We start from the raw sequence: 16,887 nt of genomic DNA, 5'->3' as shown, positions 1-16,887 counted from the left end.
CCGGAACTCGATCGCAGGCCGCTCTCATATGCACCCCAATTGGCAGTCTCACAGAGAGGGCCGGTCGAGAGACAGACAGGGCCGGTAAAAACATTATTGATCTTTTGAGGGTCTGCCGGCCTACAGATGCAGCAGCCCACTTGGATTGGTCCCGGTTTGCCCGATGCCAGCACACCCCTGTCCATCACCATAAAGCTTTATCGCCACTCACATTTGTCTCAAAGTCCTTCTTTACAGTTATTCATGTTGTTGATGTGTTTGTAACCATTGTGTGTGACAGAGTGACAGTCAGTAGTTCAAAATGTTGTCCTGTCTGCTGTCTAGAAACACACGCACAAAGATGCCCGCAAACACACAAACATAAGCACAGTAATATGAATAAGAGAATCTCTGCATGCCTCTGGGTAGAACCCATGTCAAACCCAGGTAGAACGTAGGTCAAACCCAGGTAGAACCCATGTCAAACCAAGGTCAATCTCAGGGAGAACCCATGTCCAACCCAAGTAGGACCCAGGTCCAACCCAGGAAGAACCCATGTCTAACCCAAATAGAACCCATGTCAAACCCAGGTCAAACGCAGGCAGTTGCCTCTGAATGAGAGGAAGTGTCTCCTTCCTTCTGTCTCATGACAAAATGATATGCTAATGCAAGAAGAGGGGAGGGAGAGGCAACTCGGGCTCTATGAATACATTATCTGGGAACACTGGGCGCTCTAATTACCCTGAACTCCTTGACAAAGCATCTGCAGTAAAATGACTAAGTGAAGCAAAGGTTACATCCTCGTCCTTTGCCTGACGAATGTACTGCAAATTATTCTGTGTGTCTTTCTATCCTCACGTCATATTATCTCTGTTTATCTATCCATCTACAGGAATGAAAATATAGCTGTCAGTCCGCGGTGAAGATAAATACTGTGGCCTCATATCATACAACAACCAAAATACTGTGTTTCTCCTGTAACAATATAATGGACCAAAAGATAACCTTAAGACCTTAAGGTGATGTTTTTTCTCCGATTGTAATGTCTGTGTATTACGGAGTGATCCTAACAGATGAGCCGATATGGCTGGTCACGCCGTCGGGAGCAGGCGATCTGGAGACGCTCACACCTAGATGGTTATCCGGTGCTACAAAGCGCTCCTTCTGTTCGGCAAACTCCACACTAGGGCAGTGGTGCATCTGCTGAGGAACGCGAGGGAGCCTGGGACTCATCCCACGTGATGAAATATTCATTTTCCCTCTGTATACCGGCACACAGAAGGCTGGCAGAGGAAGGACAGGAAGCGTGTACGGAATGATGGACGGACAGACTGGCAAATGGACTGACAGACTGACAGGCCGAATGACAAGCAGGTTCAGACTTAAGCAGATGCATAAACACACACACACAAACACACACGCAGACACACACACACACACACACACACACACACACACACACACACACACACACACACACACACACACACACACACACACACACACACACACACACACACACACACACACACACATTTAATAAACTACTGCAAACAGGCAGGCACGCTTCAGTGTGCATGTGACCATCACATGAGGTGAAATGAATGTCACACCACATTTGATTAAAAAAGATAAATCAAATATAAAATATAAAGCAAACAAACAAATCAATCAGTCAGTCGGACAATCTATGTGAGAATAAAGCTTTCCCCCTATTCAAACTCACAATGAAACTGGTAAAAACACAGGCAAACAGGAATCCGAAAATAGTTATGTCGGTGTGCAGGTGTGTGATAATGTGAAATTACTTGTGATCATTTGAGGCAGTTGGGTCTTGATGAAGATTACTGGCTTTATAGCCAATGGTTTTTTGTCACCCCAGATCTGTGATCAGACTTCACTCTACTCGGTTAAACCGCTACAAAGGTTTTAAAGAACGGCCCTGCGTTCACACCAAAAGATGCATTTGCTGCCCGAACGCGTTGTCGCCGAAGTTTTGCGGCGCAGCAAATCAAGTTTTGCTGCGCAGCAAAAGTTTTGCGGCGCAGCAAAGGTTCTGACGCGCAGCAAAAGTTTTGCAGCGCGGGATGTTTCGCGGCACGACAAGTTTTGCCCGCGGTGCTTCTGAATTCATTCACAACCATGGCCGACATTACGAGCATTGCATGTCTTTACCTGTTGTGGAAGAGGGAGAGACGTCGGAATGCCCGTCGTTTATGGGTTCATGAGACCATTCGGAGCCTGGAAGGCTGGTGCTGCCTGGCACCCAACTGGGTTTTATTTGGGGTTGTTATTCTAGCCCTTTAGCATACTCATAGTTTAGTTTAACTGTAAACACAACTACACTACAGAATGCTGATTTGTGGGTTTTTTCGAGTTACTAAATAAATGTACAGTAGTGAACTCTAGGTCACTCCAAGGGAGTAACACTGATTGGCTGTTACGGCATGTCACTCAGTGGCAACGCCTCAGTGGCAACGCTGTTGAACGCTGATTGGCTGTCATCACGCGTTTGCTGCCGAAAAGTTGAAATATTTCAACTCGAGCAGCATTTGTCGCGCCGCAAAATACGTGAACACGCCCGCCGCCCGTGCCTGGCAGCGGGCACCGGCGTGCTGCCCTGCAAATCAAATTTTGCCGCGCCGCAAATCAAATTTTGCTGCCGGTTTTCTCGGCAGCAAGTGCTCTGCAGCAAACCTGCAACGCGTCTCTACATTCACTTTGAATGGGATCTTGCTGCGTGGCAACTTTTTGCATCTTTTGGTGTGAACGCAAACAACGCTTTTGAACGCAGAGTGAAAGGCGCAACAGCAACCCAGCAACCAATTGTGAATGTTCTTTATATATTTGGTGATGTTGGTCTATTGTTTTGGTCAGAAAGAAAGATAGGGTGCAGTATATAGAGAGAAGGTGTAGGAGTGATGTGATAGGAGCATTCAGGTTTTGATTGGCAACTGGTGGAACTTTCTACTGCTTCGTTTAAAGTTGATCAGACCCCCAACAGTATGGCTATTAATTACGATGTAGTCCTTTGCATCCAAATCACTTCATTGTTTGCTTTCAGAGGGGTAAGGTAATATACTTCAAACAGGGTAAAACAACTCATTGCTTTTAACAGGCTAGATGTTTTAGTCTTTAGTCTTGCTATTTGCTGAATAGAAGCATTATAAAGTGGTAATCAGCCAGCAAGTTAAAAAATTAAATTTTCGCCGCAGGTTGCTTCCAAGGAAGACAATTAGCTGTTTAAATTAAGTACTAATTTCTCTTCAATGGGTGTAAAGAGAGAGAGAGAGAGAGAGAGAGAGAGAGAGAGAGAGAGAGAGAGAGAGAGAGAGAGAGAGAGAGAGAGAGAGAGAGAGAGAGAAAGAAAGAGGGATAGAGAGAGAGAAAGTGAGAGTGAGAGCCATGGGGAAAACGAGAGAGGGAGAGAGAGGGAGAGAGAGATGACCATGTGATAAAGGCATACCGGCTCCCTGCTCCATGCTTTCTAATGTGTGTGGCGTTACCCTCATTAAGTCCTGATGACTGTTGGGGGTGGTGATGGAGTGATGGATGGAGAGGGATGACAGGAGCTGCATGTTGCTACCGAGATCCTCGACACCCTGCAGTGCTATCAGTCTTTACTGTGTGTATAAATGATTCAAATAAATAGAACCCTGTTCATTAGCACTCTTGACCTTGACCGCTGAGCCCTTCATGACTACAGTAAAAGACTTCCAGAATTACACTGCTCCGTCTTACAAGCCTCATATTTCACAAGGCAGTTAATGGTTCATATCTTTCTTCAGGCGATCCAAAAAAAACATTGATTATCAGATTGAGGGACTGGGACATGGAATACCAAGTCAATTTAGCGGAGGGACTGCCGTTCTATCCTCAGAGATTCAAGCTAGCAAGACCCTCCAACAGAAGGGAGGGAGGAAGACAGCACCATGGACAATGCCCTCTCGTGAAGGAAAGCCCCCTACCTTACCCCTGTTAAGGTGGTCCATCGGCACTATCTGGCAGAGACGAGCGCCTATGTCTGGTCGGAGGTTTTTGGCCCAGGTTCTCCCCATAATGGTTGCTTGTGGTCCCTGTACAAGCAATCCGTATTTAAATAAACAGATGTCCTCCAATTGAGAATTGTACAGAGGGCTAAAGCTGCGAACAGACACGGTTGCCAACTAAATCCAAATAGAAAGAAGGGATATATTTTCCTCACAGAGGGAGAGTCGATGGAGCAGACTTTTGTTCAGTGTAGCAGGTTGGAGGGGGATATTTCACAGCTTGAGTGGTTGGTCTCACAGTTTAGGGGTGGTGTTTTCTTTTAATCTTTTTTTTTTTTCTGGAAGAGCCAAGCGCGGCCATCTGGGAGACCAGGAAGTAAAGATGAGAGGTCCGTTGTCAGTGGATCCTCTTCCAATGATGACGACACAGTAACGTCTGCTTGGCTCTGTGTGGAGCCGGGATTACTTTAAAACTGACTGAAGACTTGGACACGATTTCCCAAGGTCAGTAACGGAGTATTCTGTAATTCTGGATGACTCATTTTCATGTCCAGGGTCTCTTTGAGACAGCAGGGGTTCTTGGAATGAGACCGGGACACAAGCTGTGAGTCTAGTGGATATCAGACTGAAGAAAAGGGAAGAGAGGAAGCTAATTTTGAAGATGACATATCAGCCGAGAACCTCAAGCAATCAATCACCCTGGTAGCAATCAGTCAGACAGTGAGGCAGGTTACATAGTCCATCTTCCTCAACCTCCGCTGCTCCCTCTCTCCCAATGCTAATAGAGATCAGTGTGTTCATTAGGTATGCTGATGTTCAGGTGTCACTGTTTGCTGTGATACCGTCATTCCATCTACAAAAGGTACAAAATCAGGGCCATTGGTAACATCATTAATTCCAAAGGAGCTATTTGAGCAAGGCCTCAGCCAGGGAGGAAGGTGTGCCAGCTCATTAAAGATCACAAAACTTCTGCTCAGATCCAGGAGTTGGGCGTTCTCTGAGGTGGCATGTGTTACTTTACTCATCTGCTTTAGAGGAGCTGTTTAGGATAAAGCTGTTTGGTTAAGATAAATACAATGGTGCATGCAAGAATTTTACAATATTTTGAATGTGGAAACATAAGGCGCTTTGCTTGTCCTTTGTACCAACTAGCAGAGGGCAGCGAGGGATCTCAATCAAGCAAAGAAGAAGAAAACGGAAGAAAAGAAACGGAACGAACAGAAGACACATACTAAACCTCCAGCAGAAGTGATGGAGGGAAAAGGAGAAAGATCTGGTCAGTCAAGTACTAACGCAGTTGTTTAAAGTTGGCATAAAGAGGCATCACGATAACTGCGTAGTGCGAGCAGTCAGTCACAGATGTCTGCGGTTAGGGGGTATGTATCAAAAACGGTGCTGGTGTGCCAAGAGGGAGGTTGCAAAATGTACAAAAATTGGTGCTCACAAGGAGCGGACTGCAGATCTAAAGATGAGTCAAGAATAAAGCATTGGTGTGTTTTGGAAAGCAGACAACAAAATCTCATCTCATCTCATCTCATGAGACAACAAAATGGAAAGTAATTTAATTGCCTGATTTGTGATACAATATGTACGCGTTATTTGTGACAGGGCTTTCTTCAGTAAAAATGTCTTATGATATAAACCTCCACATAAAAGTGTCTCAGCTTTTAAGAGTTTAAATCCAAATGTAAAGTGAACTAAGAAACGTTTCACTTTGCTGTAGGTTGAGGTGGCAACCGGTCTTTGCTCACTCTCTCGATATACCAGATGCACTTAACACACAAGCAATTACAGCAGAGCCAATTACAGAAGAACCAATTAACCCTGACGGAAACAACTAAAAGACTAAAATAACAGAAAGCAGCCTAAGATGGCCGCAGCTAAGCTTTGAGATGTACAGAGATTAGTCCTTCGCCTGTGCTGATTAATAATGACCCCCCCCACTTGCTGAACCCTATTCCGCTTTCCCAGTTCCTTTGTTCTGTGTGCAGCGTTTCCTTTAGATTGACTCACGTTGTTCTCAATGCAAGTATTGATAGTGATAGTTTGCCCTCCTATTGTTTTATGCTGAAAGAATATAATAAAATACAACGTTTGAACCTTCCAATGATCTCTCTTTATTGTTTTTGCTTGGGTCCACTCTCTCCTCAATGTGTTCACATCAAAGGGCAAAACATCATCATGAAATCCCAACAAGAATAGCGTGTAATACGTATAGTAGTTAAAAGAAAAATCCAATCTCTCTCACAGCGTCTCCCTCTCTCACCTCTCATTAATTAAAACTGCCATCTCATCTTTAATGAAACGGTAAGTGTGGCAGAACTATAATATGTGTAGTTATAACATCAATAGTATAGTTGTAATACTATTGTAGAAGTAAAGGACTATTACTACAACTACTGTTACAATTTAGTCAGATAGCATACACTTCTATCCAAAGCATTATTTTCAGATAGTTAGGAGCAGGTAGAGGTTAGGAGTGGCTTAAGGATGCCTTCAGGTAGGGAGGGGACATTATGGATCAGACCCAATACCTTTTATGCTGGGAGTTCAACACCCTAACCACTAGGCTATCCTGCCCCCTTAATATTACTGGTATAAGAATGTGTTTGTTCTGCTTGAGTAGTCACAATCTATTCAAGGTAGTATTACTTATCTCCTCCGCGTGCAGTTGGGTATGTTTTGTGATACCACAGAGATTGGAGTCATTCAACCTATCACAGCACTCATTAAAGAGAGGAGTGTACACAGCTAAGCGTTGGAACGCCCATTACTTAGAAAGTCTTTCCAAAGAATTATTAAGGAGCAGTGCAAAATGCTTCTGCTGAAGGTGACGTATGGATAAAGTCCTGTGGTTCTGCTAGAGGTAAATGATGGGTAAAGTCCTGTGGTTCTGCTGGAGGTAAAGTATAGTTTACATCCTGTGGTTCACTTGAGAGATTAAACTGGTGCAATGAAGTCCAGGAGCTACGGCTGTAACGGATCTCACCTGTCAGGACCTTCGTGATGAACAGGAGATTAGCCCCCCTCTCCACAGGTCAAACAGCCAGCCAGACTTTAGCCAATCTAAAAGTCTGTTTGATTCACCGAAAGCCTCAAGCTACAACATGAAATACCCCCCCCCCCCCCCCCCCGAGATGTGTTTTGTCAACACTGGAGGAATTCTAAGTAGGTTTTTTAATTTATTTGGAAGATATACTTCCAAATGTGGTTCTGTACAGCAGTTATAGATGTTTGTGTTTCCAGACAGAGGGGCTCTGTACAATTATTCGGTTGAGAGAGCTTACAGCACCTGCCAAAAGCTTATGGATTACAACGAGCACTGTGCTTCCCTATCTCCTGTGTTAAGTAGGCTAGCATTAAGCAGTGTAGCATTAGCCATTCAAACAGCAACCTTCTGGCCAGGCTCCCTTAATTGGTGCTAAGCTAACGGCAGACGTCATCCCAAGCTTGACTTTGCCGCAAACCATAGGAGTGGTGGATCCAGACTTCTGAGTAATGTATGCAAAGGTAAAGCCAAGGGATTGTTTCAACCTGATTTCATCAGGTCGCTATCAAGGCCTTACCCGGAGGCTGCTCAGTGAAGGGTTTAATTTCCACAAGACCAGAGAGACTCACGGTGCTGAGTATGTCTGCTTTGCTCTTCCGTATTTACCACAGAAGAAGAAGCGAGCGGGCTAAGTACTACAGCATTACTATTCTCAGAGTTGTTTAATGCGTCGCTCAAATAAAGCAGAGTGCTGCAGGTCCTCCTGATCATCACCTGTGTAGTCCTGGATCGACTCACATCCTGCCTGTTCCGTCCATCTCAGGTATCATGTGTAAGAAGTATGTCATTATGGCAGTGATGCACAATCTGAGTACTGTGTCCCGTTGTCTAGTTGGAAAGAGAGTAGATGCAGGAGACACGGTCAGGACAATTTGAAAACGTACGTCAAAGGACGAGTGGGATCTATCATGCTTCGTAGGGCAAACGGTACTATAATATGTGTGTCAAATTGCACATACACTAAAAACTAGTCATATTTCATGAATAACGAATTTAAGTGCAAGCTTGGTGTTGCATAGAGTCGATCAAATACACCATATGAAAATGGTGAGCCACTCTACAGGAGACAAAAGACAAATGAGCTCATTTATTTAGCCACAGCTTATCTATTACAAATTAAGAACCACAAGAACCATTAAGACCCTCTAAGCGCAAACGGTCTAGAGACCATGTGTGATATCATCTCAGGCCGTATCTCTACCGCTGGGATCTCCAGAGCGTCTGCCACTGAAGAACAATGCAGGTCAAAACACCCCTCACCTCCAGTGGGGAGAGAGCTCCCAGGAGCGGCACATTGTTCCACGCCTCCGCATGTGTCCTTCCCTTAGACACACGGCGCACGCCAGCGGTGCTGCCTGCCGCAGCCGTCGCCATGGAGACGGGACCACCACTCGACTCGGCTCTGTGCTATCGAGGCAGTCATCGGGGCGTTTCTCGTAGATTTCTCCGCTCCCGGGTCAGGAGGGAGGAGGACCTTTGCATTGTGCTGGCTCTTCTGGGACACTGCACCAGTGTTTGTCTCTGGTGTAACAGCGAAATAACACCCCTGAACAACCTGATGCGTCTGTAATCGTACCACCCTCTGATGTGACTACATCAGACTACAGATGTCTAGACTCTGACTACAACTGTCTCTCAGGCAGACCTTGATGTTCCTTCTTCTGTATGAAAGGTGTGGAGATACTGCCAAGCCATTTCCTGCTGTTTACTGTACTGTTTAGCTTATTATATTGTACTATTGTTGCCTCTCTGATCTAGGTGGATCTTTGACGTTATACTACCAATTTATGCTGATGTTCTGCCCCCTATTTCGCCATTCACTGTTCAATTAAAGTGAACTAACCCAGTATCTTTCAATCGGGAGTCAAACACGCTCTTCTCAGCGCTTCTCTGAATGGTCATGACTATGTGTGGATGTGATGTCCACCTTAAAACCCCTGCAGACGGAGTCCATAACTAACCCGACTCAAGCACACCATATGGACCATTTGAATCTCAGAGGCACAGTCTGCAGCTGTTCCCCACGCGTCACTCATTCAGAACACCTCCGTGGAGAATACTAACATCTTGAAATATGACCGACTCGAAGGTGTCTGTGCTTGTGTGTGTGTGTGTGTGTGTGTGTCTGCGATTCTGTGTGTGTGCGTGTAGAATTGTTGAAAAAGATGGGAGCAGAGGCTTTTCCAACACCAGTAACATTCTTGTTTCTGCATGTTCTGTTGTACCTCTGTGCCATGATTTGACTGCATGACAGAATGTGTGAAGATGAACCTAAAGTAATGCCTAAAGAAACCTGCATGGATCCTATAGCTAAGGAGCGAGACACCCACTCAGAGCACGGCTGCACACGCCTCCGCATGCCCCTGTCCTCAGCAGCGAGGAGAGGAAGAGCAGCGTGTAGGGCTCCTTGTTCCTCGCTGACAGTAATGGATATGTATTGGGCTAATGGTGTCATTTCCATGTGCTTGTGGAGGCCTTTGTTTAGAGAAAAACAGCTGCCCATTGTTCCTCCTAACTCCCCTCCTGTTACCCAGCAGTTATTGAAGACAGCTCTCCTCCCAGACCCTCTCGTCCTTACTCATCCACCTCCTCCAACACCAAGCCCCCCTACGCCCTACACCTATACCCTTTATTCCTCCACCTCCTGCTCCTAAACTGCTACTCCTCCATCCACCTAGACCCTTTACTCCTGCACCCAGTGTCTCTACACCCCCACCCTGCCAATCCACCCAGACCCTCTACTCCTCTACCTAGACAATCTACAACTCCACCTACCCCTCCACAAAGACCCTCTACTCCTCCACCTCCCCCTCCACCCAGACCCTCTACTCCTCCACCTCCCCCTCCACCCAGACCCTCTACTCCTCCATCTCCTCTTCCACCCAGACCCTCTACTCCTCCATCTCCCCCTCCACCCAGACCCTCTACCCCTCCACCTCCCCCTCCACCCAGATCCTCTACACCTCCACCCAGAGCCTGTACTCCTCAACCAGAGCCCAGCACTGTGGCTCAGCCTCTTCTGGATCAAAGCCAGGGGTGCTGCCGCCCATTCTGGGCTTTGGTTGGGTTAGTCTTGGGAATTCCCCAATTTATAGGGTGCGTATCCAGCTATCACTGAATAACAAAAACAATATTCAGACATTCTGCTATTGCCTGTTTAATCTTCTAAGATATTTTCTTCACGTAGACTAGAGTGATTTACAGAGGATGCAAATATAGGTCATGATATTGCAGATATTACAGTCAATATTTTGACTGGGGGTCAAACACAATCGCAACTGCACAACTCTGTATCTGAAAATACAGTGTTCCTCTATAATGAAATAGACAAGATGTTCTTGCACATGTTATGGCTGCGCAGATATTGAGGTTTGACTCCATGGAGAGCCGAGGTTCGGCTCATCCCAGTTCAGTTGCTGTTAGCAGGTGAACATCCACTTTGCACAGGAGACAGTGAAATGGATCCCTTGATGTGATTTCCGCCGGAAGTGGTTTCGGTTAGTAATCAGACGCGGTTCCTCTCCTAGGTAAACAGTACAGTGTGAGTGTGTAAGACGACTGGTGTCTCTGGCTGAGTTGTCGCTATGTCAACGATCCCCCAAGAGCTCGATTCTCTGCCTTCTCAGGGAAGACATGAAATAATGTGTTGATAAGACAAGGTCAATAGCTAAAGTCCCTGTTGGATGGAGATGGTAGAGAACCAGGAATATCATAGACTGAGCAGGATAGTGTCCCCAAGGTATCCTTGGGGAAGATGCCTCACCCCTACCTACTTAATGTCTCCTTAATGTCTCTCTGAGTTCACTGTAAGTTACTTTGGACAAAAGCGTCTGTGACATGACTAAGGGCCAACACCATTCATCACCGCGGAAACCAGTGCCAAAAACAAGTTTACGTACTGACCGTGAACACAATCACAGCGAGACGTGTGGAGCGAGCTGATGGAACGCCGCGGTGCCATGTGATCAGTTCTGCTTCATTACGATTGGCGGAGCAGCGAAAGGACCCCAGGCGTCGGGGACATTGTTACGAGTTATCTCCGCTGCTCTGAATCTGGACCGCTTTATTACACATTCACCCAGCGCTTGTCTCGCCGAACGTTAGTTACAGCTTATGAATTCTAATCCTCCGCTTACTGTCTAATTAATGTGCAAACTCATGTCTGGGGCCGGGATGAAAAGCCACAGCTATAATTCAATCAGGTGATCGGGGAGGCAGGGCTCGGGCCTTGATTACACCTCATCCAACATGGAGGCCGGTGCGGGAGACACAGCGACCATACCTGTCTGCAAGTGAAATGTTGAAAGCGCTCGCTAGACTCGGCCGTCAGGGACCCAGTGATGAATGGTCAACGTGCTATGGTCGCTTTAGCAGTTCAGCGGCCACAAGGTGGTTTATCTTTGCTCTGGTTACTGGTGTCTGTGATTTTGTGTCCTGTAGTGAATTGATTTTAGTTTAGTGCTACTTTCACAACATGGGGGAGGACAGAACACATGGGGATAAGATTGACTTGGAAAATGTTTTCATCTGCTCAATGACAACCAATCACAACCCTGATTTCTTTAAGCAAAAACACAGATTCAAGATAGTCATCACTCCCTTGTAAGATGACGTGCGGAAAGGAAACAAAGGAGAAAGAGAGGAGGCTGAGAATAAGGTGGACAGAATGAGACTCTCCTTTCTGGATAAAGTCCAGAAAGTGATGATGAGAGAGAGAAAGAAAGACGAGGCAAGGGAGAAACAGAGGGAGCGATGGAAACCAGAGAGGGAGACCGAAAGAAAACTGAATGACACAGAGAGAGAGAGAGAGAGAGAGAGAGAGAGAGAGAGAGAGAGAGAGAGAGAGAGAGAGAGAGAGAGAGAGAGAGAGAGAGAGAGAGAGAGAGAGAGAGAGAGAGAGAGAGAGAGAGAGAGAGAGAGAGAGAGAGAGAGAGAGAGAGAGAGAGAGAGAGAGAGAGAGAGAGAGAGAGAGAGAGAGAGAGAGAGAGAGAGAGAGAGAGGGATAAGGAGCCAGACAGCGAGGAGTCCGACCTGATTCTCTGGAGATGTGGATGAAGGCCTCGACCCCACTCTCTCCGTAGTTCCCCTCGGAGGCCAGCGTGGAGACGTAGTTCCACCCCATCGCCGTGACGATGTCCATCATGGCCTGGGCCTGGTAGGAGTCTGGAGGAACCACGCGTGAGAAGAAGTCGTAGCGCACGTTGTCACTCAACTCCGGAGCAGTGGACGCGTAGCTCACCTGAGGGATCTGGAGAACACACAGCCCCATTAGTACTACTAACACTACTATTACTAATACTACTATTACTAATACTACTATTACTAACACTACTATTACTAATACTGCTATTACTAATACTACTATTACTAATACTACTATTACTAAAGCTACTATTACTAATACTACTATTACTAATACTACTATTACTAATACTACTATTACTAATACTGCTATTACTAATACTACTATTACTAAAGCTACTATTACTAATACTACTATTACTAATACTACTAATACTAAAGCTACTATTACTAATACTACTATTACTAAAGCTACTATTACTAATACTGCTATTACTAAAGCTACTATTACTAATACTACTATTACTAATACTACTATTACTAAAGCTACTATTACTAATACTGCTATTACTAAAGCTACTATTACTAATACTACTATTACTAAAGCTACTATTACTAATACTACTATTCTTACATCATAGTTCACCTGCGGGATCTCGAGACAAGACAGTACTACAAACCATCCTAAGCTGTTTACACATAATGGCCAGTATATAAAATGCACACACACAGCATGCAGGTTTGTTATCACATGGGGCGGAGAGGTAGTGACCATGGTGTACAAGATTACATTGCTGTGGATAATGGGGCGAGCATTATCCACAGCAATGTATATTAATAATAATAATTAAAAATGATAAATACATATGAAACCCCCCGTATATTATACTGGTCGACCCGGAAGAATATGAGCGAAGCATGTGATTCAGAAAATACAGTCTAAATTCAGCCTAGATGAAAACCTATCTTCGTCTATCTAGATTGAATGCAGCGCACACCACCTCTGGAGGTGGTTTTGACAACATTTATCTCTTTATCTCTCGCACATTGCATTTTTCTCAACTTTTTTATTTGTAGAAATCAACTCTCTATGCAACACAGTTGATGTGTATGGCCCATCTGCATGGCATTTAATAACTGTTTGACAAACCAGATGTTTATAAGACACCCCTTCCACAACCAGATGTCTTTAAATAACCCCTCCACCCACCAGATGTTAATCAATACCCCTTCAACAACAATAATTTCAACATTAACAATCCTCTCCTTGAGTCCTTAACATCTGCCTTGGTGTGTTTGTTGTACGAAACACGACGACATTTACAACAAAGACTTTACCGGTTTTACCGAGAAAAGGTTTTTTACTTGCAACCACATTTGTGTTACAGTCGACCAGAGAATGAAAATACACCAAAAAAGAACATCATATTCCCTAAACCCGCTTTGAATAAACCTGCCCAGAAGATATAATTTGGTGATTTTCCTAAATGTCAACCTGGTAAAATCTCATGTCTCATTATAGCTCTGCTTATCAACGCCAGAGGCAGTGAGCCAGAGAAGGTTTCTCACTGGGTGCTAACGTTGTCCGACCTTCTATAAACAGACAGCAACACATTGGCTGGCTGTTAACAGCAGCCTGTAATGTTTGTGGATCATGTAGCCCTTTTTTTAATTAAAGTTTGGTTTGGATGTTTTTGATGACATATTGATTAAAGTGTGTGAGACGGCTCTGCTGGATCATAGCATCCATTGCCCGGCTCTTGGTTGATGAAGTGCTGAGGAGTGAGGCTGTGAAGCCAAGTACTGAGAAGTTGAGCAGTCGACAGTATGATGAGGAGCTGAGGAGATGAAGTGGTGAGGAGGGGAGGGAGTTGCGGACAAGGTGAAGGGGATGAGAGGGTGAGGGGGTGAGAAGGAGAGGGGGGTAAGGTGGTAAGTGAAGGGGATGAGGCTGGTTGAGGTGGTAAGGTGAACTACAGGGCTGAGTTCCAACACAGGCCACTGGGAGGGGCCAGCTGGGCAGAGCTCCAGCAGCAGACGGTCAGCAGCAGGCGGTCAGCAGCAGGCTGCAGCATACTGGAGAACGGCCCTTTAGAGCCTAATTGAAAGCCTGATTGATTTCACCTCAGCCCAAAAAAAGGCCACGGTGTGTACGGGCACCAACCTCTCCACGTCATCCCCACTACTCCTCACCCCCATCCAACTGTCTGGTTGACATTCTGGCATAGGGTAGCGGGTTAGGCTGGGGGGAAGGGAGACAGACAGCGAAAGACCCATCAGCAATACAAATGTCACTCAAAGACTGGCAGCTCGGACCAAATCACAGACAGACGCTGATGAAAGGCCCTGTATATAGACAGTCATCAGCCACCAGATCCTCCGCAAACAAGCCAGGGATCAACGCATTCCCGCTTTTGTCTGCAATCCATGCAACGCTCACACACACACACACACACACACACACACACACACACACACACACACACACACACACACACACACACACACACACACACACACACACACACACACACACACACACACACACACACACACACACACACACAGCAAGGATGTCCTCTAGGTCTCTAGAAGAGGTGTGGTCGTCTTAGCGACGTTATCTTTCCTAATTTGACTACGCTTTACTTTATACTATACTTTGTATATCGTGACATCACAGCGCCACCATTTTGGAGGTATAGGAGTCTTAACATGTTATTGGTCGTATTGGTGTTTTGGTTCTTGTTTATGAATTAATTCCTGCAATATATTGTAATTATGTGGGGACATTGTTGTGTTTCAAACTGCCATAGCGTTTCTCATGCGAGTAGCACGGAAAAAAGTTTGAATTAGCTAAAGTAATGGTATAGTTACATTTTAGAATTTGACATTACAAAAACTTTTTCGAGGCATCGGCAACCAAAAATCTATAAAGTGTTATATTGCACTCATCATCATCCCTGGAAGCCGTGGTACGTCCTGTGTGTTTTCTTTGAGGAGTTCGATTGTTTTGAGGGCTTAGGTTGAGGGGTTGTTATATACTGTCGGCCTTTGAATCCCTTTGAGTGGTGGCGGGGAGGGGAGGGTAATAAATCGTCTATAAGGTCCAACTCTACTCAATGGAAACTCAGCGATTTATCACTTCCAGACCCAGAGTTTAGAAACCACTGGCCACTGGACACATCAGTCAGAAGATCTTACCTTTCTATGTGTTTCACTTCATCTATGAAAACCAATGTCAGCACAGGGTAAATCACTTCTCATGGAAAACATTATCCTGTATACAACTAACAGATTTACTGTTACACTGTCTGTGAAAAGGAGATTAAATGTGTTTAAATGGCTATTTTTTCCTTTTTGATAACATTATTGACTTTGCAACCAGCTATATTATATAATGCATATAAGCCAACAAAACCTTTGTATGAAAGCTTAAATTAAACTAACATGGAGCTGTTGGAAGACTGACCTTTGAAGAAAAGCTTTTATTCTCTGACCTTTAAATGTTGGATCTCCTGCAACTAGTATTTCATGCTTATCTATTTCTTTCCAATTTTCTTGAAGCCTCTTTTAATTGTTCTTTGTTGACACATTTTACCTAATTTCACCTTGTCATGATCTGGTGATGTCAGAGCTTGTACCGAAAGGTGCGATGTCAATGAAGTTACCATCTGTATTTTCTTTAGCGGAACAGGTAGCTGGAATAGGTTATTCTCTTTCATCCCATTACTTTTGTATGAACCTTCATTACACCGCCGCTAACAGCTAAGGCATGCTACTCGACGCATCCTGTCATCCATATCTGAACTTCATCTCACCCGCCTTTTCCCTTGACGTCCAGGAGAGCCAGAGTGGGAGTCATCTAATGTTATGCTGTCTTCTTAAGTTCAAATCTTTTCTTTAATGCTGTGTTTGGCAAAGCATGCCTAAAGTTTTAAACTCCTGGCATGCATGCCCTCTGACTTTTGAGTGGGCGCCAGCTTCACACTGCAGCTGAATACCCAGATCCAGGTTCCCCCAGGAGGTGCCTGTATGATGAGGCAAATGTCATCAGACGACATCCTCTGCAAATAGATGGCACTCTCTTCTGCTCCCACACAATGATACAAACAGGAGTTGAGAGTAAGCTCCGCTAACACGTGATCTCATGATCAACTTGATACACACATCTTGGGTCCCAGAGGGGGGGAGATGGAGATAGAGAGCGAGAGAGAGAGAGAGAGAGAGAGAGAGAGAGAGAGAGAGAGAGAGAGAGAGAGAGAGAGAGAGAGAGAGAGAGAGAGAGAGAGAGAGAGAGAGACTACCATGTGGTAAAGGCATGCGGCGGCTCCCTGCTGAGAGAGAGAGAGAGATGTAAATAGTGAGATAGAGAGGGAGAGATAGATATAGGGAGTAAGTAAGGTGGAGATAGAGAGTGGGGCAGATGGAGATAGCAGGTGAAGGAGAGGGAGCTAGAGTGACCATAATACCATTAAATAGATTCTTATGTACGATATACTGTAAGTACCAGGACTACCTCCACCCAACCGGAGTCTGTAGGCCTCCTTCTGACATAGCGTGCACCAGAGATGCAACTGTCTCTTTTCAGCTGCTTCTAATGAATTGGTGATGGAATAGTAGATGATAGACTCATAACCTATAGATAGACTATCTACCTCACCTTGTTAGATTGGTGAGTAAGCCTCCACCACCCAAACCCTAGACACTCGACCCCAGAAACACCAAACCACAGAACCTCTAGACCAGGGGTTCTCAAAGTTTTGACAACTGAGGGCCAATTTAGGAACC

At 45.2% G+C, this 16,887-nt stretch overlaps 1 protein-coding gene across 1 annotated transcript in view; it reads right to left on the bottom strand.

Moving 5' to 3' along the window:
* The window catches only part of LOC132465063 (metabotropic glutamate receptor 8-like), a 93,847-nt gene that overhangs the window by 41,594 nt on the left and 35,366 nt on the right, over window positions 1-16,887 (bottom strand). Inside the window, exon 3 of the mRNA XM_060061758.1 lies at window positions 12,049-12,265. Within this exon, the coding sequence (XP_059917741.1) occupies window positions 12,049-12,265 (217 nt within the window). The remainder of the gene's footprint in view (window positions 1-12,048; window positions 12,266-16,887) is intronic.

Source organism: Gadus macrocephalus, chromosome 9, assembly GCF_031168955.1.
Source record: "Gadus macrocephalus chromosome 9, ASM3116895v1".
NCBI classification, from domain to species: domain Eukaryota; kingdom Metazoa; phylum Chordata; class Actinopteri; order Gadiformes; family Gadidae; genus Gadus; species Gadus macrocephalus.
This window is presented reverse-complemented; position numbering and strand designations above follow the sequence as displayed.